The sequence below is a fragment of the Enoplosus armatus genome, chromosome 10, assembly GCF_043641665.1.
Source record: "Enoplosus armatus isolate fEnoArm2 chromosome 10, fEnoArm2.hap1, whole genome shotgun sequence".
NCBI lineage: Eukaryota > Metazoa > Chordata > Actinopteri > Centrarchiformes > Enoplosidae > Enoplosus > Enoplosus armatus.
In genome coordinates this window covers 9237531-9260195 of record NC_092189.1, presented here as the reverse complement: position 1 = coordinate 9260195, position 22665 = coordinate 9237531, and the positions used below count along the sequence as shown (strand labels likewise).

General features: G+C 42.0%; 3 protein-coding genes across 4 annotated transcripts; 2 read left to right on the top strand and 1 right to left on the bottom strand.

Annotated features, from left to right (window-relative positions):
• Positions 1 to 760: 760 nt before the first annotated feature.
• On the bottom strand, positions 761 to 2229 carry cetn2 (centrin, EF-hand protein, 2). Its single transcript, XM_070913101.1, has 5 exons — positions 2181 to 2229; positions 1769 to 1933; positions 1534 to 1662; positions 1059 to 1196; positions 761 to 872 (listed from the first exon to the last, which is right to left on the bottom strand). The coding sequence occupies exons 1-5, from the start codon at positions 2181 to 2183 to the stop codon at positions 783 to 785; spliced, it is 525 nt and encodes a 174-aa protein (XP_070769202.1). The 5' UTR covers positions 2184 to 2229; the 3' UTR covers positions 761 to 782.
• Positions 2230 to 3699: 1470 nt separating this feature from the next.
• nsdhl (NAD(P) dependent 3-beta-hydroxysteroid dehydrogenase NSDHL) lies at positions 3700 to 6429 on the top strand. Its single transcript, XM_070913758.1, has 7 exons — positions 3700 to 3720; positions 3826 to 3987; positions 4188 to 4334; positions 4436 to 4564; positions 5030 to 5172; positions 5849 to 5951; positions 6097 to 6429. The coding sequence occupies exons 1-7, from the start codon at positions 3700 to 3702 to the stop codon at positions 6427 to 6429; spliced, it is 1038 nt and encodes a 345-aa protein (XP_070769859.1).
• Positions 6430 to 9239: 2810 nt separating this feature from the next.
• znf185 (zinc finger protein 185 with LIM domain) lies at positions 9240 to 22605 on the top strand. 2 transcript variants are annotated; one of them, XM_070913516.1, is made up of 34 exons: positions 9240 to 9451; positions 10408 to 10471; positions 10757 to 10880; positions 10972 to 11079; positions 11182 to 11208; positions 11366 to 11422; positions 11538 to 11585; positions 11695 to 11766; positions 11857 to 11937; positions 12107 to 12169; positions 12340 to 12462; positions 12552 to 13079; positions 13863 to 13928; positions 14063 to 14134; positions 14395 to 14469; positions 14696 to 14770; positions 14963 to 15043; positions 15394 to 15453; positions 15599 to 15652; positions 15879 to 15938; positions 16415 to 16465; positions 16573 to 16617; positions 16851 to 16895; positions 17572 to 17637; positions 17822 to 17893; positions 18022 to 18078; positions 18374 to 18475; positions 18744 to 18791; positions 19125 to 19160; positions 19899 to 19970; positions 20074 to 20148; positions 20245 to 20310; positions 21040 to 21145; positions 22007 to 22605. In XM_070913516.1, the coding sequence occupies exons 2-34, from the start codon at positions 10462 to 10464 to the stop codon at positions 22106 to 22108; spliced, it is 2727 nt and encodes a 908-aa protein (XP_070769617.1). In that variant the 5' UTR covers positions 9240 to 9451; positions 10408 to 10461; the 3' UTR covers positions 22109 to 22605. The 2 variants fall into 2 exon arrangements, with proteins under 2 accessions (XP_070769617.1, XP_070769616.1); XM_070913515.1 differs by having other exon boundaries at positions 10942 to 11079.
• The last annotated feature ends 60 nt before the right edge of the window (positions 22606 to 22665 follow it).

The following is a 22665-nucleotide window of genomic DNA, read 5'->3' as shown; positions in this document are numbered from 1 at the left end:
CATTATACAAAACATTCAAGAATATGGAAGAGAAGTCATACACAACAGAGGGATAAATACTTAATGCTGCAAGAAAAATACACAATCATATTTTAAAGGTAGTGGGACTTGTGGGGAAGGTGTGCAGGGCAGAGAGGTCAGGCAGCTTCCCTGATTGTGATGATCGCCCCCCTTTTAAGAGGCACAGGCACAAATCCACAGGTAGCACTGAGGTGAGACAGCACTCACCAATCATCAGCGGTTAACCAACCGCTATTACAAATATCTCTGCGTACAAGAGCCAAAACATGAAACACTGGAGTTACCAGTATAAACCAAACAATCTGCAGATGGATGAAACTTCATGCACGCACTGTATTATCAATCAAAAGCATTGGAATGTACTTTGTTTGTCACCGTATAGACGTAGGCACTGAGAATTCCTTGACAACAAATAACCTACATGTTATCATTAATATTATCAATGTATTCTTCATAAAAGTATGCAGCATTATAAACAAGAAAGAGAGTATGCTCTTACTGCGTTTGGCAGATGTAATGTAGATTATCATGTAAGTCAAAGGAGGATAATTTGGCATTTGACCAGACTTTGTGCTCAAGTCTTTTAACAATTTCCTTTCAGTGTAATATGTGACAGTTAATCGATTGACTCGTTTTAAGTGAACATGTATGGCACGACACAAAAATAGGGAGAGGAAAATTTTGATACATGAGCAGCATTACATGTAAAACCACCGCTGGTCCCCTCGACATCACGCACCACCGACCCTGATGCACTTCCTTCAGTACAGGCAGGTTTTCTTCATAATGCGCAGGAACTCCTGCTGGTTCACTTCCCCATCTCCATCCCTGTCCGCCTCGTCTATCATTTCCTTCAGAAACACACAACAGAAGAGGACATGAACAGAAGAAAGGAGGATGCAAATCAAGCTAGTCTGATAGAATTCATGAGCAAATGTTGTGTTGACATTATTCAAAATTGCAAGTTATGACCTGTAAGCTACAGTAGCTTCAGTAGTACACTGAATATTGTTTTATTACATAATTGCGTCCTTTACCTGCAGCTCTTCGTCTGTGAGGTTCTCTCCCAGCTCTTTGGCAACTCTCTTCAGATTCCTGAACGAGATCTTGCCCGTCTCGTCGTCATCAAACAGGCGGAAAGCTTTCAGGATCTCCTCTTTGGAGTCCTTCTCAGCCTAAAATCAGAGAAGATGGAGGGTAGTTTTACCACAAACTGCAAATTCTGCTGGAGGCATGTGGTCGTCGAAAAACAGACAATAGAACAACTGCATCATAAACTCAAAAATGTGGCCAGAGTTCGTGTGTGTGCCAATGAAAAGCAATACCAGTAAAATCAATGGGAAATCTAAATGGAGCTGATAGGGTGGAGTTAAGGTTATGGACTAAAGTCTGGAATTAAAACCAAAACCAGCAGCTCACTTTAAAACGAAAGACAAACGAAAGACTGTTGGAGTCGCAAGCAATGGGAATAAATACATAGGATGGGCTAATTATAGTAATATATTTCTTGACCATTTTCTGTGTCATGACAGTGAGGAAGTCAGCGAAGGAGATTTTCCCCGTGCCGTCCTTATCCACTTCACCAATCATCTTCTTGATCTCCTCTTTCTTTGGCTCGAACCCCAGAGCTCGCATTGCAACCTGGCATGAGGGTGAGAAAGGTGGAGAGTGAAGCACACACACAGAAAACTGGCTTCTGCCCCCTCCTGACACGTGTTGATCGTGATCGATGTTTGAGCACTTCTACCTTGAGCTCCTTGACATCGATGTATCCGGATCCATCTGTGTCAAACAGCTCGAAGGCCTCCCTGATCTCCTGCTTCTGCTCCTCGGTCAGCTCCGGTTTGGGGGTTGTCTTCTTGCGAGGAGGTGGCACAGGACCCTGCAGGGATGGTCTCTTGGCACTGGTCGCCTGGTGGGGACACAGGTGGAGGTAAAGGGAAAATAAAATGTCATGGTAGCAGACACAAGAGCCACCAGGTCTATGATAACATCAGAATCAGAGAGGTTTCTGGGGGAAATTAAGCATTTTCCCAGACCTAAAAAGGGTTAGGGTTAGCTGTTTACAGGAATAAGGAATAATGTAAATATCCATCACCTGGTGCTAAAATACAACTCACAAACATAGATTTAGGTTATCATGAAACATTTCCACTCACCATCACTTGCTGTGTATGTGATTGACAAAAAGGAACTGCAGATCTATGAGGCAATCAATGTTTTCCTCTGGGCTATGAAGCCATGTAGGGAGGAGATGATAAAACGGTTTATACTTTAACATTAACCGTTTAATTACACCGAACGCGAGATAGTCTCTTATTCCTCAAACTCGTCTTATTTATTTCGCAGGAACAGCTGCTAAAATGTGCAGAAAATGACCGTTTCTAGCCAACAGTATGCTCAGCAGCTGCTGTCATGGAGCCCGGGCGTTTGATTTGTTCACCCTTTGTGCCGGCAGACGAGCCAGTTTTTTAATGGCCATTGAGGTATCGAAGCAGGATTCGGACAGGCACCAGTGGGAATAAAAATCAAACGCACCTGTCGGGCAAAAAGATGATTGGTTGCTGATGATCACGGGGCGCAAGACACAATCAGAAAATCCACAACTGTAGAGACTGAAGTCAAATCTCCTTAGATTCCCCAAAGAAATATAACATGCTGGAACAGGATGTGGAGAGTGACGAAGTCTTTGTGTCATATTTATATGCAAAGTACATCTTATTGCATATTGTATGATATAAATGGTGCATTGGCTCGTGCTGGGAAATTGCCTCAATACACCCTCTAGTGTCAGCAGACCTCAGATCAGAGCTTCCTCTAATAGAAAAGAAGAGAATACTAGAGAGTTATACGATAATTGGGAATAGCTAATGATAATGATAAAATAAATAAGATAATAATTATATAATAGAGTTCTTATATGCCTAAGATATTGCTTATGTGCAGTAAACATTCATGACATCTGTGACCAAGAGGGAAATTGTCACTTCTGAAAGTTGTTATCATTATTATTAAAGGTCCTCAGTACAGCATGACATACTTCGTGGCACAACTATGGCTACTCACATCTCAAATATGCTCTCAAATATATGCTAGTTCTTTTTTTCCATGTTCCTGTGTCTTTTACTTTTGCTATTATCCTTTTCAAACTATATTGTCTTGTTTTTCTATTTATTTTATATGGACACTGGTTTAATCTGTCTCTGTGTTTTTTACTTCATAATGTATGTGGCAAAACAAACAAATGCTAGAGCAAAAAAACAGGACGCATAACATGGGGCGTGGTCTTTGAGCTAGGAGGCGGATATAATCAATTCATGATCACCGATTGGTTTAAATTGTGGCGTTCTTTGACGTATTCTGTACACCATTGGCTATTTGGAAACGTCACCTTTGTGCTGAGCTTTGGCTCGACCAATTACAGAGCACTTCTCACTCAGCTCATTCTGACTGTCCATGGTTCGTGCGCGGTTTATTCACACGCGCTGACTGCAGGTAAATAGTACCGTATCACGTGCTTCTTAAGTTAGAAGTTGTCATAGTTATGCTCTGCGTATTATATACTTAAAAACGCCGTTCGTTGGTCACTTTTCCGTCTTTAAGGACAAATACTTTCACCACAGGACCTGCGCCAAGTCGTGATAGTTTCGCTCACCTGTTGGTCACTCCTCATTCATTATGGCCACGCGCGTTCGACCGGTGAGTTAAAACATTTTTTGGTGCTTGCTTGCTTGAACTTTTCATGATGCCAGTGCTGTTTATATGCTTTCATGGATCAATAACCGCTCTCTGTGTGTCGTACAGAGTAATAAACGGTGTGCAGTCGTCGGGGGGTCTGGTTTCCTGGGCAGACACTTGGTGGAGAAGCTGCTGGATCGAGGCTACTCTGTTTCTGTGTTTGACATCCGTCAGAGCTACGAGCTGCCTGGTGTCACCTTCCACCAGGGAGACCTCTGCGACAAACAGGTGAGACTAAATCCTCTCAGACTGGACCAGAGCTGTAGACTCACGACCCTCGAGTCAAGTCAGACTTAAATTGCAAAAATGGGTTCTTGCAGCTGCTACTGAACACTTGAGACTTGCCTGGTAATATCTCTGGCCTGGACCAATGACTCTTCTGATGCAGATGTCAATAGCTGTGAGGTGTCTGTCATGTTGTGCTCCAGACTCTGCTGCCAGCACTGAAGGATGTGTCCCTGGTCTTCCACTGCGCCTCCCCAGCCCCTGCCAGCGATGACCGTGGGCTGTTTGAGAGGGTCAACATTCAGGGCACACGCACCGTCATTCAGGCCTGCATCGAGGCTGGAGTACAGGTGAGGCAGCCAGGGGATGAGAGACAGGGCTTTTTTTTGTTGTTGTTTATGCCTAGGATTTACTGGTCATTGAAGGGGTCTAACTGTTTTTGTTTTGCCAGAAACTGGTCCTGACAAGCAGTGCCAGTGTGGTGTTTGAAGGGTCAGACATTAAGAATGGGAAAGAGGATCTTCCTTATGCTAAGAAGCCCATCGACTATTACACAGAGACCAAGATTGAGCAAGAAAAGGTAAGCGACTGGTGTTTTTGATTTGAGTTTATTTGTTTCACCAGTGTAGCCCAGTGGTTTGCACTACAGTCTCAAAATGAAATTCATTTGTTTGTGGAGTTTGCATGTTTGCTCCACTTTGGAACGTGCTTCCTTCCTATAATTTTAAGTGAGCATGTGTCTGTGTTAATCCTGTGACGTACTGTGATAATTTAGTGATCCTTTCTCATGATGAAATCTGTTTAACATTTTGTTTTGTACAATTGGCTTTATTTTCATCAGCATTATACAACTACATAAAATCACCTTTGGTAGTAGTGGGTACATATTTAGCGGACATCCTCCGTTATTTGCCCCAAGCCCTTCACAATCAGTCACACCTATGAAAGAGAAGAGCGCAAATGATCAGTCCACTCTTTTGCAACATCCTCTGTTTTACAGTACAGTTGTACAGTTGAATAGATTTTCCTGCCTTTTGTGTTTTAGCTGGTCCTCAAGGCTTGTGACAAGGAGAAGGGTTTCCTCACAGTTGCCATCCGGCCTCATGGCATCTTTGGCCCTCGGGACCCACAGCTGGTTCCTATCCTAGTGGATACGGCTCGCAGGGGCAGGATGAAGTTCATCATTGGGTAAGTCATTGATCCGACTAATTTAATTTGCTAATAGAAATAGAATAAATGGTTCTTGTTTCAGCAATAATCACTGTAAAATAGTAGAAATATAAATACAAGTACAAATATGTGTATGACTTATTGAGGTTCACGTACCGGAAACTAACATGTGCATTTCATAAATAAGAATGGCAGAGAAAGGAGACTATCTCAAACTTGAACTCTAATTTATGGGCTGGATTTGTCTTCCTAAATATAAAAGCTGTGTATTTATAAAACTGATATGAAGTGGTGCACACAACTCATTTATGAACCACCTGTGAAGGAAACACAAGCATCAATTTTCAGAGGCTGCAGCTAGTTCTGCTAATATTTCTAGCATTATTGTTGCTAACTTGTTTGACCAGATTGCACTCCTAAAATCATCATATTGCATGTATTTATGTTCTTACACTGCAGTCAAAAACACTGGATTCTGAAATTGTATTATCTGTAAAACCTACTTATCCACTGTCCTTCCTCTTAAACCACACTCACTCACTGGCTGACCCACTACTATAGTGAGGTGGTGGAAAATGCACAGCCCATAGACTGCTGTACCAATGGCTGAATGATTAAATGCTTTAATTCTTGTAGTTTTTACATCCTTATTTGTATATTTCTTTATGTAATTCTCTGTCTTTGTTTTCTTCAGTGATGGGACCAATCTGGTGGATTTCACCTTTGTGGAGAATGTAGTTCATGGCCACATCCTGGCTGCTGAGCGCCTGAGGCCGGATTCCCCCCTTTGTGGAAAAGTGAGTGAGAATAAAATCAAATGCAGAGCCGACCTCATGGTATTGCCCTTCTAAAGGATTCTGTCAATTAAATCATGTTGCTAGTTACACACTCTCTTCTTAGGTTAATGCATCTTAAATCTTGTATCCTCCGCTTCACTTTCAGCCATACCACATCACCAATGACGAGCCAGTTAGATTCTGGGACTTCATGTCTGAGGTCTTGGTGGGTCTGGGATATGCTGCTCCCCGCTACCACCTCCCCTACATTCTTGTGTATGGACTGGCCCTGCTCCTCTGGCTGCTGGCCCTGATCCTTCGTCCTCTAGTGTCCTTTAAACCCACCTTTACACCAATGAGAGTGGCCCTGGCCGGAACCCACCACTACTACAGCTGTGACCGCGCCAAGCAGGACCTGGGCTACAAACCGGTAGTCAGTCTGAAGGAGGGGATCGCACGCACAGTGCAGAGCTACCCTCATCTCAGACAAGGGGCTTGATGGTAGAACAGAGGTGAAGTCTGTTGGGACATGCAAGGCTGTGTAGTGCAGTTAAGGTGAACAGGTCACTCTGAATGGATGATTCAAAATGAGGGGACAGACGGTTTGTCTTTATCCAAACTCCACAATGTGTAGCATTTGTGCCTTTTTCAAAGTGTATTTACCATTTTTACCTGCAGATGGCAGCAGACAGTCCTGGTTTCAGTCAACACACTGCAGTCTGATATTACAAAAGTTTTAAAGCACTTAGTGAATGGTAAAAGCACAGTTAAATATACTGATCCCATACTGTGAAAACTACAAGACGTACAAATATTGCTGTTCCATGTTCAAGTGTTTCACCCGTGTGTCGTACACACATTGAGATGCTGCTGTTTATGTCAAAATGCCTTAATGCATTCCACTAAATGATGATTCTCCTGATACAACTTGCATGAAAAGGATTGCCTGGCTTTACATTATATGGCCAGGGATGTGTACTTTGGTCTGGGGCAGTTTTAACTTTTGACAACAGTTTGGGATAGGCCCTTTCTTGATTAAACAGAACGATACCCCGTGTCCAACATGTGCACAAAGAAATGGTTTTCTGGGCTTTGTGTTGAAGAACTTGACTGGCCGCCACAAAGTCCCCCATCCAACATCTTCAGGATGACTAAGAACGCGGACTGTGAGGCAGACCTTTCGCCTAAAATCAGTGGCCGACCTCTCTAATGCTCTTGTAGCTGAATGGGGGGAAATCTCTGCTAACTCTTGTGGAAAGCCTTCTTAGAAGAGTGGAGGCTACAATGTATAGAAGCCTATTTCTGCCCATAGTTTAGAGCATAGGTTCACATTTTTTCAAGTACCCATGTATACATTGAAACTGCGTTTTGGTTGCTGTAATGGCTCCTTCTGTCCATACTGGCCATGAAAGGATCCCTTCCTAATCTGATTCCAATGCAAGAAATGGGGGACAAATCCACAGTCTGTTTCATGCAAAAATGCATTTTAAAAGTTCAGCCAAAGCTAATATGAGGTTTTAGCAGTCTGAGATAGACAAATCTTCCAAACTTGCTGTGGTTTAGGACAATATTCCCTCTTACTGTAACCATCCCTCCGTCATAGCTGAGTAAGGAAACATGGCACTAAAAACACTGAAACTTTGGAGGATACCCACTTCATATGACCAAATAAGACTCTCGTATTTACTTAGGCTGAACTTAAGAATGCATTTTACACAAAAGGAGGGCTACCTCCTACATTGCAATTACATTATGAAGGGATGTCTTCAAGGCTATTATGGACTGGAGAAATGATCACAGTGATGAATGAAAATATGGGCATGGGACTAGTAATGTGTCCACATACGTTTGGCCATATAATGTATTTCCATATGTACATAATTCACATGTTCCTAACGCACTCTGATACTGGAGTGTCTGGTATTAGGTACTGTTTGTCACCAGTATGGCATGTGTGTCTATGAGTTAAGCAAATTGCTAGAATATTATTCAAGGACTGTCACTGAATACAATAATGGGATGGGCAATGAAAATACATCATAAGCTACAGTCCTATTTCCGCTTTCCATCTGTCATTTTGATGATGACAAAGTTTTAAAAAGTTATGAATGTGATTAACTTTAAGACACTACAGTGCCTCATTTTCACAGTATTCATGTTGAATGTATGAATTAGCTGCTACAGAGGTTTTCCTTTTCCAGGTGAAGCATTTTTGTCATTCCGTATCTTGGTGTGGTGACAGCAAAGTTAAGTTCAGATACTTTGCATTCTCGTTTTAATTCTGCGCCAGCAGCACCCTAATGATTCACTGCTAGAGTCAGCGCCACTGGGCAAGGCCGTCTGACTGGTTTCATGTTCAGGGGAAAGAGGGAGAGGGATCTGACTAGATAATAGAGTGGAGCATTTACACTTGCCAATGTGCTCATCAGAGTGAAACTTTGATCTCTCTCAGACTTGCTAATTTCCTCTTTCACCTCTAATATGTTGCGAAATCTATTCACACCCTTTTCTGATTTGAAAGGGTGTTGTAAGTGTATACACAGTATGTGTGAGATTGCTTTCTGTACAGAAACCCTGGTCGGCTGATCTACATGTTGTGTTTTCAAAGAGTGCATATTGTGGTCAGTCGCTCAGAAAGGGCTTTTTGTTGCAAGTTGTTGAAGAAATTGTTGGACAATTGCACTAAAATAGACTCATCATTGTTCTTGTCTTTCACTACAAACAGACACGATCACTCATATTGAGCAAACATTTTGTTTAATAGGCTTCCATCTGCTTTCTACCTAATATAACATGTACTACAAAAGGTTAAACATGGCAACACGTATGTTAATGTCATTGGTTTCAGTTTTCTATTTGTACAAAAACACATGAGGGTACTCAAAGATTTTCTTTCAAATATAAAATTAGAATTCAATATATTCCAAATAAAAAAAAAAGAATTTAAGATTGGCTGATTATATTAATTCTATTGACGTGTGGACCTCTGTTTCTGTTGATCTCAGTTCGCATGTGTGTGTTGTCCTTGATCTCTTTTTAATGATGTGTGTGCTTCCTGGGTTTTCCTACCCAGTGAGCATGAGAGCAGCGTTCCCACAGGAGACGTTGCTGCGAGTTTCTTTAATTTGTGTATGCCATGCTGCGCACCTCGTCGTCGTCGTCCTCTTCCTCTTCCTTTTGATTGTCAGCCACCTGTACGACAGGTACATGCTTGCCTGACTCCCATGAACAAAGCACAAATGTAGTAAACAAAAAAAGAGTTCTTAGCAACCCCTATTACGCACGCACGCACACATGGATAGACAAACACGTACTGCTCCACCCCACATCTACCTTTACTGGCTGGGCTTGTCAGTGCTCACGCCCGTACCTGTTCTCTAGCACAGAGACCGAGACACCTGTCAGACAGAGAAAGACTTCCCCCCACCTGCTCACACCAGCCACACTCAGAGGGACACACTATCACAGACTCTCGACTGAGCTGGGTGGACGTTGCTCTGCTGGATATTAAGTGAAAGCAGGTAGGTACTCAGGCTGGCAGGTGTGTTATTTACAACATGATTTTGGTGATTATCTGAAGAGATTGTGTATTTAGCAGCTGTAAGAATTTAGTATTTTCTGTTCTTACAAGTAATCAATCATGCTACATAAACTGTTGAAAACTGAAAACTTATCTGTGTTTGCCCTCTCATTTTTCTGGGTGTTTCCCTGTCATGATGGCTTGCCAGTAGAGTTGTCTATCCTGCTCCTTGCTTGCCTTAAATGCTGTTGCTCTTCATCAATCATTTATCTTGTGTGGACCGATGTGTTAAACCTAGGATAAATATGCTCTCTGAGCCCTCAGTGTATTTGTTCTTGCACCAATATTGAGGACAATATCCTCAAAAGATATTGTGGCGACGTGCTTTAGGAGAGGAGTGAATTCACAGCCCCAGGAGTTTCACAAGTTGTATTTGCATTCTGAATTTGGCAGTACTTATTTTGCATAAGCTGTAGACTGCACCTACTTTCTGATAAGGGAACACTCGTCAGCGTTTCATTAGTTCTTTCCTTTTCTTCTTCAGTTCCTTGGGGAGGTGGGTTTTCACCTGAGCAGTTCATTTTTGATCGTAAATAACTGAGGGGTCAACTAATTTGTAAATGTGTGAAAGGAAGCAATATTTACCCAATCGCATAAATCATTCTGTGCGAGTTTATTTTGTATCCAAACACAAAGGATCATATGTGTGTGTGTGTGTGTGTGTCCATTCATAATTAGGCAACAGCAGTATTTTTTGGAAAGTGGTAGGACAGGATTCTCTACATGTCTAAAGGATGAGGCAGAGGAATGCTTTACAGAGCACATGTTCCTTATTGGGAGGGAACATAGCCTGGGAAGGACAATTTCGCAACTGACTGTTGTGATAAATTTGCTGCAAATTGCACAATTTCTTTTAACACGATCTCTGTCTCCATGTGGTTCCAATTGATTTTTCAGGTGACCTGTAAAGATAAAAGACACAAAGAAGAGCGAGAAACCTCTAGAACAAGCATGTCAAAAGGTGAGCAGGCTGACTGATCAGATCTGAATGTGAGAGGTGCCGTGTTTCCTCTAATAAGAGCAGAGGGCGTGTCCTCTTCGCCAGGCTGATGTCTGTAAAGTCTGATCATCTGTCATTGCCCTGATTTAATACAAAATACAAGTGGTCGACTGCGTGGTGGGGGACTGAATATCATGCATGCTATCAAGCAGACGGCGATTAAGATGCCATTGTGATGCAGCCTACTGTGTGTATAATATCTCAGATGGTGCGTGGGTATGTGACATGCTCGTGTTTGTGTCTCAGAGACGGACAAAGCAGCTGTGTTCCGTACCACCAAAGTGAGGACCAAGCTGAAAGGAGACTGCAGCTGGTTGCAGCGCCGCAGTGAAACTCAGGCCGAACCCGAAGAGGAGGAGGTGAAACCATGGTAAGCCACATGTTTAAATAGGGTTCTTCCATATTTTCCCATTTCTCACTCACTTGAATAGGCAAAACCAAGTTCCTGTGCATCCATGCAGGTTAGCAGAAGTAAGAGCCAGCCGCTTGAACGGAGCCCCCATAGAGACCAGTCCGGTGTCGTCACCAACAACATCCACTCCGCCACCCACCAAGTCTGACACTGAAAGGTAAACACAGCTTTCTAATGTCACAGAGTTGCCTACCAAGCACTTGGAAACCTCCCACAACAACATGATTGTGCTGATAACGAGTCTCTGTTTTGACCTTAGAGCACCTACGTCAGGATTCCTAATCAGGTAAAACCAGCACTTTCACATCTACACATCCAATTTGAAACTGGAGAAATCAAATAAATCAAAAGCAGAAGTAGGGATATCTGAGCACTGAAAACTGGCACTACGTGGGTTACATTGAAGAAAAAACTAATTTATTTACTCTTTTTTTTTCTTTCAGAGGTGTTTTCACTAAACTAGACAAGCCTGTTTCATCCTCAACACCTAACGGCTTTAGGTAAGAGCTTCTCTTACTTGAAGAAGCAGAGTTAATAGTGTGAGTAGAGAAGCACTTTGATTGACCTCTCTGGTTCCCACATTAATGTTATGTGTTGTTTGTTTGTTTTTTACAGTGGAACAACACAAGTCACCAAAAAACCTTCAGAGAGCTACAAGAAAATGTGAGCGCACACAAATCAGATTCCCAGTTAACTGCTGGCAGCTGAGTGAGAGTGTGTTTTAATGAGGTGTGTGTGTGTGTGTGTGTGTGTTTGTGCCTCTGTTCCTCAGAGCCCCCTACACTGTGAGGCCCACTTCAGAGAACCAGGAGGGCCAGCTGAGCCAGGAGGAGCAGGAGAAACGGTAAGAGTCTTGCAAGGAAACACGTCCAATTTGAGCTCACACGCCCAGAAAGGGGAGATTACATTAACATCATAATGATTCATTCCGCAGGACGGAGGCAGCCAGCAATGTTCTGAAGAAATCTGCAGCCAGGCAACGGTCTTATGTGCTTTCTGCTGCTAAGAAATATGAGTAAGGATGTCTTATGTCACTCTCCTAATGCTAATCTGTTTCTGGAGTTCTTAAATCATAAAATGAGTGAGTTACATATTCTAAAGAATTGCTTTTTAACTCGCACATGATTTTAAATGGTGAGCATTTATGGAGATATTTATAAAATCTGTGTGTTGTAAAACTTCAGGTCCAAAGAAGAGGCACCTGACGTGCCACTGGCCAATAGCAGTCTGTCATTTATGGCTAAAAGGTAAACGCTCCATCTAATATCTCTGACCCTGCAGTTAACAGTGAAAACCTGTGAGTCCAAGTATGTGATCAAATCTCTCTCTGTCTGTTTTCATGTGTGTTTTCATGTGTGTGCTGCACACCCAACACCACACATTCATTCGTATGTGTGTGTTGGCTACAAATGTGCAGGGTGGAGATTACTGATGATGATGAGAGTGCTGCGACTCCAGCACCTGCCAGCTCTCCGCCCCCCTCCCCTGTCGTCCTCGTGGCATCTGTTGCCTCCGCGCCTCTGCCCAAACCAAGGAAAATGTAAGTCTTGTGCCATGTTTCTATTTCCAGTGCAGCGAGTGGTTTCTGTTCCTTCAGTTTCATTCATTCATTATCTGTGTGGTTTACAGAGCCGACACCAGCGTCAAGACAGCTGCTGATGTCGCGGTTAATGAGCCGGTGCCACCGAAGGTGCAGGAGGCCGCCCCGGAGCCTGTGAAAGAAGACCCCCCTCCAGTGTCTGTTAAAGAAAAAGACCCATTTGAAGACCTGAAACCAGGGTGCACCAAGGTGGCCACTCCTCTCCCTGAACTCCTCCCTGAGCGCATTCAAGCTGTCTATACAGAGCCAGAACCTGAGGAGGACGTCGGGCAAGTGGACACCCCTCTGGTTGAACTCGCCCCAGCGTCCCCAACCCCAATATTACCTACTCCAGCATCCCGTGCCCCGGCTTCAACTGTCCCAGAATCATCTGCTCCAGTGTCTCCTACGCCAGCGTCTCCTGTGTCACCTGTCCCACTTTCACCTGCCCCAGTGTCTGCTGTAACAGAGATCACTGTGAAGACTGAACCAGAGCCAGAGCCAGAGCCAGAGCCAGAACCAGAACCAGAACCAGAACCAGAACCTGAACCTGAACTGGAAACATCTCCAAAGCCAAGGTCAGATTTCCACTCACCAAAATCAGTGGTGCCTCATATTGTAGCAGAGTATCAGTGGTGGAAAGTAATAAAGTACATTTACACAAGAACTGTTAAGTACAGGTTTTAGGTACTTGTATTTTCCTTGAGTATTACTATTATGTGCAACTTTATACTTATACACCACCACATTTCAAAAAAGTGTTCTTTTTTTTCCACTCCATATATTTCACAGCTTTAGTTACTAGTAACTTTGTATGTTACATATAAAGATTAATTTGAATATAAAATAGTGTGCATTCATTGTTATAGATCAAACTACCAAACATTTTGTTAGTAGCTCAAATTTGTTCCACCTCGACCAAACACAACAGTAAAATGCTAATTACACATTGATGCATCGGTGATAATGATTCAGTAATTTAATATGTAGTCATATAACACCTACAGGGGCCATTTTGCATTGAGCACTTTTTGATACTTTTTCCAACAAAACCTTTTTTTTTTTAATACATTACTTTTACTTTCAATGGAGTAACTGCTACTTTTACTGGGATCTTAATACTTCAACCACTGCATAGTCTTAACATCAGTATAACATATATCTAACACTAATGAGCCTCAGACGTCAACATAATGTCTGTCCAAATATTATTCTAACAGAACAAATAATAATCAAAGCTTTAAATGCACGTTCAGATGGTTTTCTTTGTGTATATGTCTATGGTGTGTTTGCTTTCATTCTTTTCGTGACTGAAAGCGGCCCTGGAATGCCTTGTGTTTGTTCTCCATCTACTCTCACAGCTCCAGTGTTGACACGCTCACCGCCTTGTCCGACACCCTCATTTCTTTCAACACAAGTCCAATCAGGTACTGGAAAAAACAAAAAAAGACAAATATGAAAGCAGCATAACCCAATGTGAAAAACAAAAAAAGGTAATCATGTTAGTGCCCCCAGCCCCAACCACACGCCATCTGATAATAAGAGTTTATTTCCTCTCCAGCTTTAAGGATGATGAGCCAGTGCTGGCAGAGGAAGAAGGAGGCTCAGCGGACAGTCATTCCACAGAGGACGGGTAATAAACCAACAACTTCCTCATTCATGTCATAGCAGGGTTGGCAAGAAAACAGCTAATGGCTAACTGCCACTATGTTCACTTCAAAGTAATCACAAAATAACCCACATCTCAATTTCAGGTGCCTAAAACTACCTCACACAAGAGGGAGTCCCAAATTAGACTTGATTAAATGTGGCATTTAAAAATGTAATACAGAGATGTGTGCGTACGTGCCAGAGCAGGTGCACTGATGTATTTTTTTCTCTTACTGTCTGCAGTGTTGAACAGGAGCCAGCTCCAGCGATCAGCAACTGTGTACAAATAACTGACGATCTCCTGGCTCTCACTGATGGGTTCGTTCGAAATGCATTCTTACCGTCTGTGCGATTAAGCAGTCCTCACATTAGAAAGTCTAGAAAGAGTATTACCCACAAGGTGGCACTGTTGGACCTCTAATGGTCTCGCTCTCCTCTACCTCAAGTGGCCTGTTCTTGCTCTGAAATCTCCTCTGAATCCTAAATCCCCCTTTGTTCATCACCCTCTCCACTTCCTCTTCCTCTCCTCCTTCCGCCTCCGCAGACCTGAGGAGCCAGCAGAGCCCGTTCCCCCCAGCCCAGGACGCTGGAGTCAGGATCTGCTTAGCGGACTAGACAGGTAGAGGAAGAGCTTTTTCCCACTCAAGCCCCAAATACAGAGTTATGCGAAGAATTATCCTTTCATCAGTAGAAAATCAATAGTGCCCTTGTCAGTAGCGAGCGGAGGCATTACCTTAACTTACCTTGCCAGAGTTGGATATACAGTTTCAAACTCTGCACTGTGTCTGACTTTTGTGTTTGGTGTCTTTAGTGAGTCAAACCCAGCAAAGACCAGTGGCACCCTGGATCTCCTGGCAGATGACATCTTGGTGATCAACACCAAGGCACGCAGGTGAGAAAGAGACAGACTTGTGATGGCCTCTGCTCCCCCATCCCCTCCCTTCTTGTGTACCATTAATTCTTATCACCCCAGATGAAGGGGCCGAGCATCACCCAGCTCCCCGAGGTGTAAGACTTTTAATAAATCCCATCCCAGCCTCAAGTTTGATCCATAAATCAGGGCTCCTCTACTTCCAGAGTTCTTATTTTAACCCCTGCTCCGTGTTGGAGCAGGGAACAGATTCCTGAAGCGACTGAGTAATACTTTGAAACAGAAAGCCACGTCTTATCTGCAGCGCGACTGGAAATAGAAGAGAATGTTCTGTACTGATTAGTATTGTGGCTTTGTTTTGTCTCCGCCAGCCTCAGCATGCAGCGGGAGGAGGAGAAACCGACAGATGAGACAGCCAAAGAAACACAAAGGTAGAGGGAGATGACAGGCTGCTCTTAAACAATTATCTATCTATGCAGGGCTGTTCCTGCTAAGAAATGCATTCTTTTCAGATATGCCTTGTAATGATTTATACTAACTCTGCCTGCAACTATGCTGTGCTTCTATGCCCGCCAGCTCCACAGAGACAGTCACTATAACCACCAAAACTGTGATCATTACTGACAAAAGGTACGAGAACACACACACACACAGAGAAGTCTGTTCTGTAGTATATTCAGATGGTTTTCATGCTCGTTAAATTGTTCAGTGGGTTTCAAGCTTTTCTAATGGACTGCCATTGTAAATAGTGTATGAGAAGAACCACACTAACCTTTACTTGCCCTCTTTTCTCTTCCCATCATGCCATTCATCCGTACCACCCTCCTTACTTTCCCTTTTTTTCGCCTCGATGCAGCGAAGAGGACAATGCAGATCCCTGGAGCTCACATGTGACAACCACAGTCACCGAATCAAGGTAGTTTATTTACTGCCACGTCACATGTGGGCTGGTGCTTTAAGATGTCTGTGTTAACGTGTATGCACTATGTATGTAAATGTGTTTAAATGTTTATTCCTCTGAAACAAATCTCATTTGTTTAGAAAACAGGATTCAATTGTAAGATAGACTCCCATTCCAGTTGATTACTATTAATGATCTCTCTAGTCTTTAGTAATTGGTGTAGACTGGAATCTACAGGGGTTCATTTTAGGTGAAGACAACATGAATTTAACTGATTTTGCCATTCAGCAGCAGAATAGTCTTTCCATTTGTCAAAGACATCCAGAGTCTGATTTTGATTGGGTTTGGCCCCCGGGTTCCTCTGTGTTTCTGTTTACCATTCAAACTGCATTAAATCTTTCCATTATGAGTCAATGTGATCAGAATTCCTCCGACACAAGATGGGCCATGCTGACAATTGAGAGTGAAATCAGTGTGAAATTGTTTTTCAGCTCGGCTGATCCGTTTGATCCATATCCGATAGGGACCACATCCCCTAACAGGTAATCATATTGGTTTGGAGCTGTGACTGTTTTCCAGCCAGCCAGATAGCATCTCGGCATGCATAATGCAGCAGTGTCTGATTATGAGCCACTTTTCTCTATTGCAGCTCCCCTGACCTGCTCCAGCCTCTCTCAGATATTTCCATCAACAGGTACGGGAACGATAATGCAAATTCCCCCCTTTTCTATATTGTAACCCCTGTTTGTAGCACAGATGCTATCATGTTACTACAGAATATCATAGTGACTACAACTGCTTCACTTTGTCCGTTATTGCAGTAATTCTTTTTCATAATCAGCAGCTGTCACATCCAGACACACTGAGCACTGTTGCTACATCTTATTGATACACTAATGTTGATTTTATTTTATTCTGTTTCTTCAGTGCGTCACCTACTTCCATGAACAAAGATCCAAGTCCAGAAACCAAGTAAGTTGCATTCATCCAACACTCTCTGTGATCAAGCTAACAATTAAGTGACTTGAGGTTGCACCTAACAAATATTTTCATTATTAATTAATTTGGTATTGTTTTTTTTATTAATTTATCAATTGTTTTGTCTATAAAATGTCAGAAAACAGTAAAAAGAAAAAAGTGACGTCTTCAAATTTCTATTTGTTTTGTCTGACCAACAGTCCAAAACCCAAATATATTCAAATTATGATGATATCAAATGAATAAATGAATAAATATTTGGTATTTTCTTTTGATAAATGACTGAAATTGTTAATGCATCAGCAAAATGTCTGCCAATTAATTTTCTGTTGATCAACTACTTCATTAATCAACTAATCTAACAAAATATTCAACTAAGTAAAATTTTCTTTATGTTCAGTGTGACAGTGATACGTTCCCTGTGTGCACCCACAGCTTTTGTTAAAGCATGTTTTTGGCATTTTATGCCTTTTATTAGAGAACTGACAGTCGACAGATGAGGGGAGAAAGCAGTCAGGGACAACAACGTGCAGCAAATGCCCTCAGCCGGACTCAAACTGGAGACATTGCAGTTCATATTCAGTGTTTTAAACCCCCAGGGCACCTCATTTTTCTTAAATTGTAATGTTTTGTTTTAATGTATTCTTCCCCCTTTTTGTGTGTTTGACAGTATGAGCAGTAATGCGTTGGAATCCCTTGCAGACGACGTCATCCCTATCAACACTGACAGCACAAGGTATTAAAACTGAGTCGAGTGCATAATTGTGTTACGAATGTATGAGTGAGAGATGTTTAGGGGAAAGGAAGACAGTGGACCTGCAGAAATGAATCTATCAAAACGCACACATTACCGTTGTCTGATCCATCATAACTTCTACATTGTCTCTCTCTCTCTCTCTCTGTCCACTTTGGCTCTCCAGGCTCAGCTCTCACCGGTCATGGACACGCACATGGGAAACCAGCACACCTCTGCAGACTAACACAGAAGAGAGGTGATGACACACTTCTGATTTACTCTTACACTTCCACACAACGCGGTCCACCACGTTTCATTCGTCTACATGCGTCCCACCCATGTCCATTACGTGCTAAAAGCCTTTCAATGTATGTCCCCTCTCAGCCAAGGAGCTGAACCAGGAGAAGAAGACCAAAATACGCTGGTCATGTTTGAGAGAAAGTAAGTCATCCTTTTATTAAAAGCTCCGTGTGCATATCTGCTCCTTTTATTCCCATAACCTCCTTCCCTTTCACTACGGTGAAGTAACTGGGCTTTTGCAGCATCTACTCATTGAGCCAGAAAACATTGTGCACTGGTGCTGATGAAAATAGGTCAGATATATATTTGTTACAACTTCTCCTCACAACTGCGGAAAACAGATCCCCTTCCAGCCTTTTTTTTCTTTTACAATATACACAGTGTGAATTTGTCATCCTTTCATGCTACAATGTCATGTTCTTTGTTTGTGCTCCAGGTCCATTGAGAATGACTCCCCATGGGACAGGTGGACATCACCCACTCTCTATTCCATCACTACCACTAAAGGAGACGAAGAGGAGGAGGAGGAGGAGGAAAGGTATCTCCACTGTAGCTGGGCTCATTAAATGCATATTAATCCACTTTATTTTTCACAATTGTAGCAGGATGTGACTATTGCACCTTAAAATTTCAGGGCCTGTCAACCATTTAATTGAAAGCAAGCTAAATACAAGTTGAAACTTCCTCATGGCTCAGTCTGAGAATAATCAACTTCTTCTCAAGTTGTTGTTTTTTCTTTAATACTGTCACTTCTTCACCTGCACTGCCAGACTTATTATAATGCAGGAATGTCCTCTGTGTTGTAGCCCCGAGGAAACACAGACACAGACAGTAACAACCATCACCACTTTCAGGTTGGGAAAAAAAACCTTTTAAATTCTTAAAACGCTCATCTTATGATGAAAAACTGGAGAGATTAGAAGGAACTGGGAGTGTGAGGGGCATGTAGGTGGTGTTTACAATTACAAAGCGTGGGAGGAGGGCCCAGAATGAGGAAATTCTGCAGTACAATAGAAAACATACCTCACCTGGTCAATAAACCCTGACTCCTCTGGAGCTGTGAGTCAGAAGGTTCAGATTCATACACTTATAAAAAAACGCAGAATTCTTGTTCACTGGATACCATCCAGGTTATTGAGTGCTACAGCCTACAGTAAAAGTCTAATACAGCTTTCTTTACTTTCCAGGGAGACACGCAGTGAGCCAGAGCCCGCTATGGATCGGTAAGTTTATGATCTTGTTAACATCAGACACAGAATAATGCAAGAATACTCCAGAGTGTTATTTTCTACTATTTGGTCTGATGATTTTCTTACTTTTGTAAAGACCCTCTCCTTTAACCGGAGCTTTTTGTCTTTTATGACTGGAAGATTTCGAAGTAAGAATATGGTACTGTATGGAAGTGAACCTGTTAATCTATGAGTGGAATAAATGTTTAATTCAGTGAAATGCATTTAAAATTAAACACACACCATTTAATATTTAGGTCATCTGGGCTTGTTTTACACCTTCACCTACCAGATCAGCTTTTGTCTCTGTGTTTGTAACACAGCCGTCTTCGTTGTGGGGTGAGAGATTTAGTCCAAACCCTGTGGGAACGTGGCTGTATCCGCTTAATACTGCAGTCTAAAGTTACCTGCAACTCCTGTACGATGCCTGGTTAGAGAGACTCCTGACTCAACTCTATTACTGAAGTTAAATGACAAGATCTTCTCTCCCATTGTCTTTCAATTTGCCCTCATTTCCTTCCCCCTAATTATCAGTCTCCAGATGTCAGATTAATGATGTGTATTAGAGATGTCCTTTTGTCAAATCACAGCCCGTTAAACAGCATGCCATTAACAAGCGATGGCAGAAAATGATTATCTCCTGAGTTACATTTGACAGATGTAGAGTCCTTCTGTATAACCCATCACGCTACTGTCGTCAGTGAGGCTAACGCTGCTGCACTCTGTCTCCAGTTATGAAAGCTATTCCAGGGCCGTGACAGAGGAAGACCAGCGTGTCCAAACACCAGAACCTGAGACCAAAAAGTGAGTGATTTTTACTAGACATTTAAATCAAAGTGACAGCTAATATCTATTTTAACTATGTATATTGACTCTTGGCTCTTTCCTTCATCTGCCTCTGCTCAAGGGGGTTTGTGTACGTGAAGGAGTATGTCAATGCAACGGAGCTGTCCTTGCATAACGCCAGAGACACTTGCGATAGGTAGGACTAATATATTATTCACACAATCAATACAAACAATATTGATAAAAACACACTGCTCTCATGATGACTTACTAACTGCTCTTTTTTCCATAGTGGGTCCGATTATTTGACATCAAGCTCCACCAATTACTCTTACAGCAGCCCCTCCACTTACTCCAGGTAATAACACAACTCCCAAAACCTGTATTAAACAAGCTGTAAACCGGAGCCCTTTCTCCCCTGACTCTTCAGCTGCTTTCATCTCTTGCTCTTTAAATGACATTTCAAGTGCTCACCATTACACATCAACTGTATTTATCTGTTTCTCTGCAACTGATATTTCAACTCATTTCAATGCGTCCAGTTCGACTAACACTTCAAACCCTTTCAGGTCTCAGATCAACAAAAAAAAGACGTCTTTAGCTCTTCTATTAGCTCTTCTAAATCACACAACTTCCACTGCTCATACACAATTGACACTGCTCTCAGTGGTTACAGTTCAGCCGACACTTCAACTGACATTTTTCAGTTTATACACTTGAACTGCCACTAATTTCTTTCAGGACTTCAACTGACACTTGCATGAAGCTTTGTCAGTTACTCTTACAACAGCAGCACTTACTCCCAGTGACAACACAATTCCCTAAACCTGTTTTAAACCAGCTATAAGCCTGAGCCCTTTCCCCCCCTGCCCTGACTAGATATGTGTAAGCAGTAGGGCAGAAATTCCACCAAGCCTGCTCATTAGGCGGCTAAGCGGGGACATCAAAGGATTATTTACACTTATTACGTTCCCTTGCGCAGGACAGAAAGGGTAACAGGTTATTTTACCAAACAGAGCTGCAGTTGCATGAGAGCTGCTTGACTCAGTGGCCAGACTAACTTGTCTCAATCGCTGTGTCTCCCCAGTGGCTCGCTGTCATCCACCTGTACATACTGCGGAGAGCTGGTGGGCAATGATGCCAAGATCTCCATCGAGCACCTAAATATCAACTGCCACCCCGCCTGCTTCAAGGTAATTCATCTGTCTGCTCAGATACAGTTCTGCTGAAGATACACTTTTGTATTTATTGGACTATAAATTGTTGGATGTCCTTGAAGGGACTGACCTGGGAAAATTTGCTTTTGTTTTCTCTTAAAAAAAATTGTTTGACATCTTTGAAAATATGTTTATTCACTTTTTTGCTGTGAGTTAAAGAAGATTGATACCACTCTCAAGCCAGCAACTGGTTAATAGTTTAGCTCAGCGTAGAGACTGGAAATAGGGAAAGAGCTTGCCTGGCTCTCCATAGTTCAAGAATCCGCCTTCCAACAACTCTAAAGCTTAATAAAAAGCTTTAATATAATATGTTATATCTTGTTTGTTTATTCTGTACAAACACAGAAGAATAAAAACTACAACCATTGGTGACAGGAAGTCACAGCTCCTAGCTAAGAAATAGTCCGGCACATAACCCACCATAAAACCACAACTTGTCGTATTTACACTTGTGTTTTTGTACAGATTAAACAAATGAGATATAACATACAGACAGACATGAGAGTAGTATCAATCTTCTTATCTAACTTTTGGCAAAACAGCCAATAAGTGTATTTCCCAAATGGTCAAGCTATTCCTTTAATATTTATAATAACTTACCCCTGTTCCTTAATAGCTATTTTCTTCAAATACAAATTATATTTAGCTATTGCTCATTGCCAGTCCATGAATCAAAGGTTTAACCAGGTAATAGTGTTTTCAAAGCTCAAACTGTTTTGTATACTGTCTATTATGGAGTAATACATTAGTATGTGAGAGTCTCAAGGATGAAAACACTGCTCTTCACTGTATTTTCTCATAATTGCATTTTCTAATAACATTCTCCCATTTTTTCAGTGTGCCGTGTGCAGTAAGCCAATGGGAGACCTTCTCTTCAGCATGTTCCTACATGGTGGGAAAGTCCACTGCGAGAGCTGCTACTCCAAAGCCTTGGACTGATTATCGAAGCTCTTCAGCAGCCTCTTATCCTCGTCTCCTTCCCTTCATGTTCATTTGCATATAAAGTGAGAACTGGTCTTTCACAAAGTTTGGACTGTGTTCGGTTTGAACTCAAGAACGTTGTGGTTTAGGATGATGAAAGAGACCGTTATACTGAACAATATGATTACTTAGTGTTGATTCTTACATTAGGTTAAATTTATAATTTGTCAAACATGTTATACAACCTTGTGTTGCCTTTTTTTCCTCCTGGTGAAAGCTGTATCTGCCTCAGTAAATTATGAAGGATAGGTCTGTACAACATGATAAGTTACATAACTAACATAACTGTGAACAGACTAATACTGGAAAGTGGGGTACCATAATATAATTTAGCAACAATAGTTATGCAAGAAAATGACTTTGTTACAAAATGTTTACTTCTTTTGCTCTTCTTGATACAAAATAGTATGTTCACATGTAAGATGCTTTGTTAAGAAAATAAAAAGATTTACATAATCCTGGTATAAATATCTGCCACAAAAGCATTGTGCTAGTAGACACAATACTGTCATGGA

Bases quoted from the DNA above. Each gene is read 5' to 3' on its own strand.
- cetn2 (XM_070913101.1), bottom strand. The intron at 1,663-1,768 runs GTAGAAGTGCTC...CCCTCATGCCAG, and splicing joins TCGATGTCAAGGAGCTCAAG to GTTGCAATGCGAGCTCTGGG. The intron at 873-1,058 runs GTAAAGGACGCA...GTGTTTCTGAAG, and splicing joins TCACAGACGAAGAGCTGCAG to GAAATGATAGACGAGGCGGA.
- nsdhl (XM_070913758.1), top strand. From the start codon at position 3,700: ATGGCCACGCGCGTTCGACCG. The intron at 4,335-4,435 runs GTGAGGCAGCCA...TTGTTTTGCCAG, and splicing joins GCATCGAGGCTGGAGTACAG to AAACTGGTCCTGACAAGCAG. The intron at 4,565-5,029 runs GTAAGCGACTGG...TTTGTGTTTTAG, and splicing joins CCAAGATTGAGCAAGAAAAG to CTGGTCCTCAAGGCTTGTGA.
- znf185 (XM_070913515.1), top strand. The intron at 20,311-21,039 runs GTAATAACACAA...GTGTCTCCCCAG, and splicing joins AGCCCCTCCACTTACTCCAG to TGGCTCGCTGTCATCCACCT. The intron at 21,146-22,006 runs GTAATTCATCTG...CCATTTTTTCAG, and splicing joins GCCACCCCGCCTGCTTCAAG to TGTGCCGTGTGCAGTAAGCC.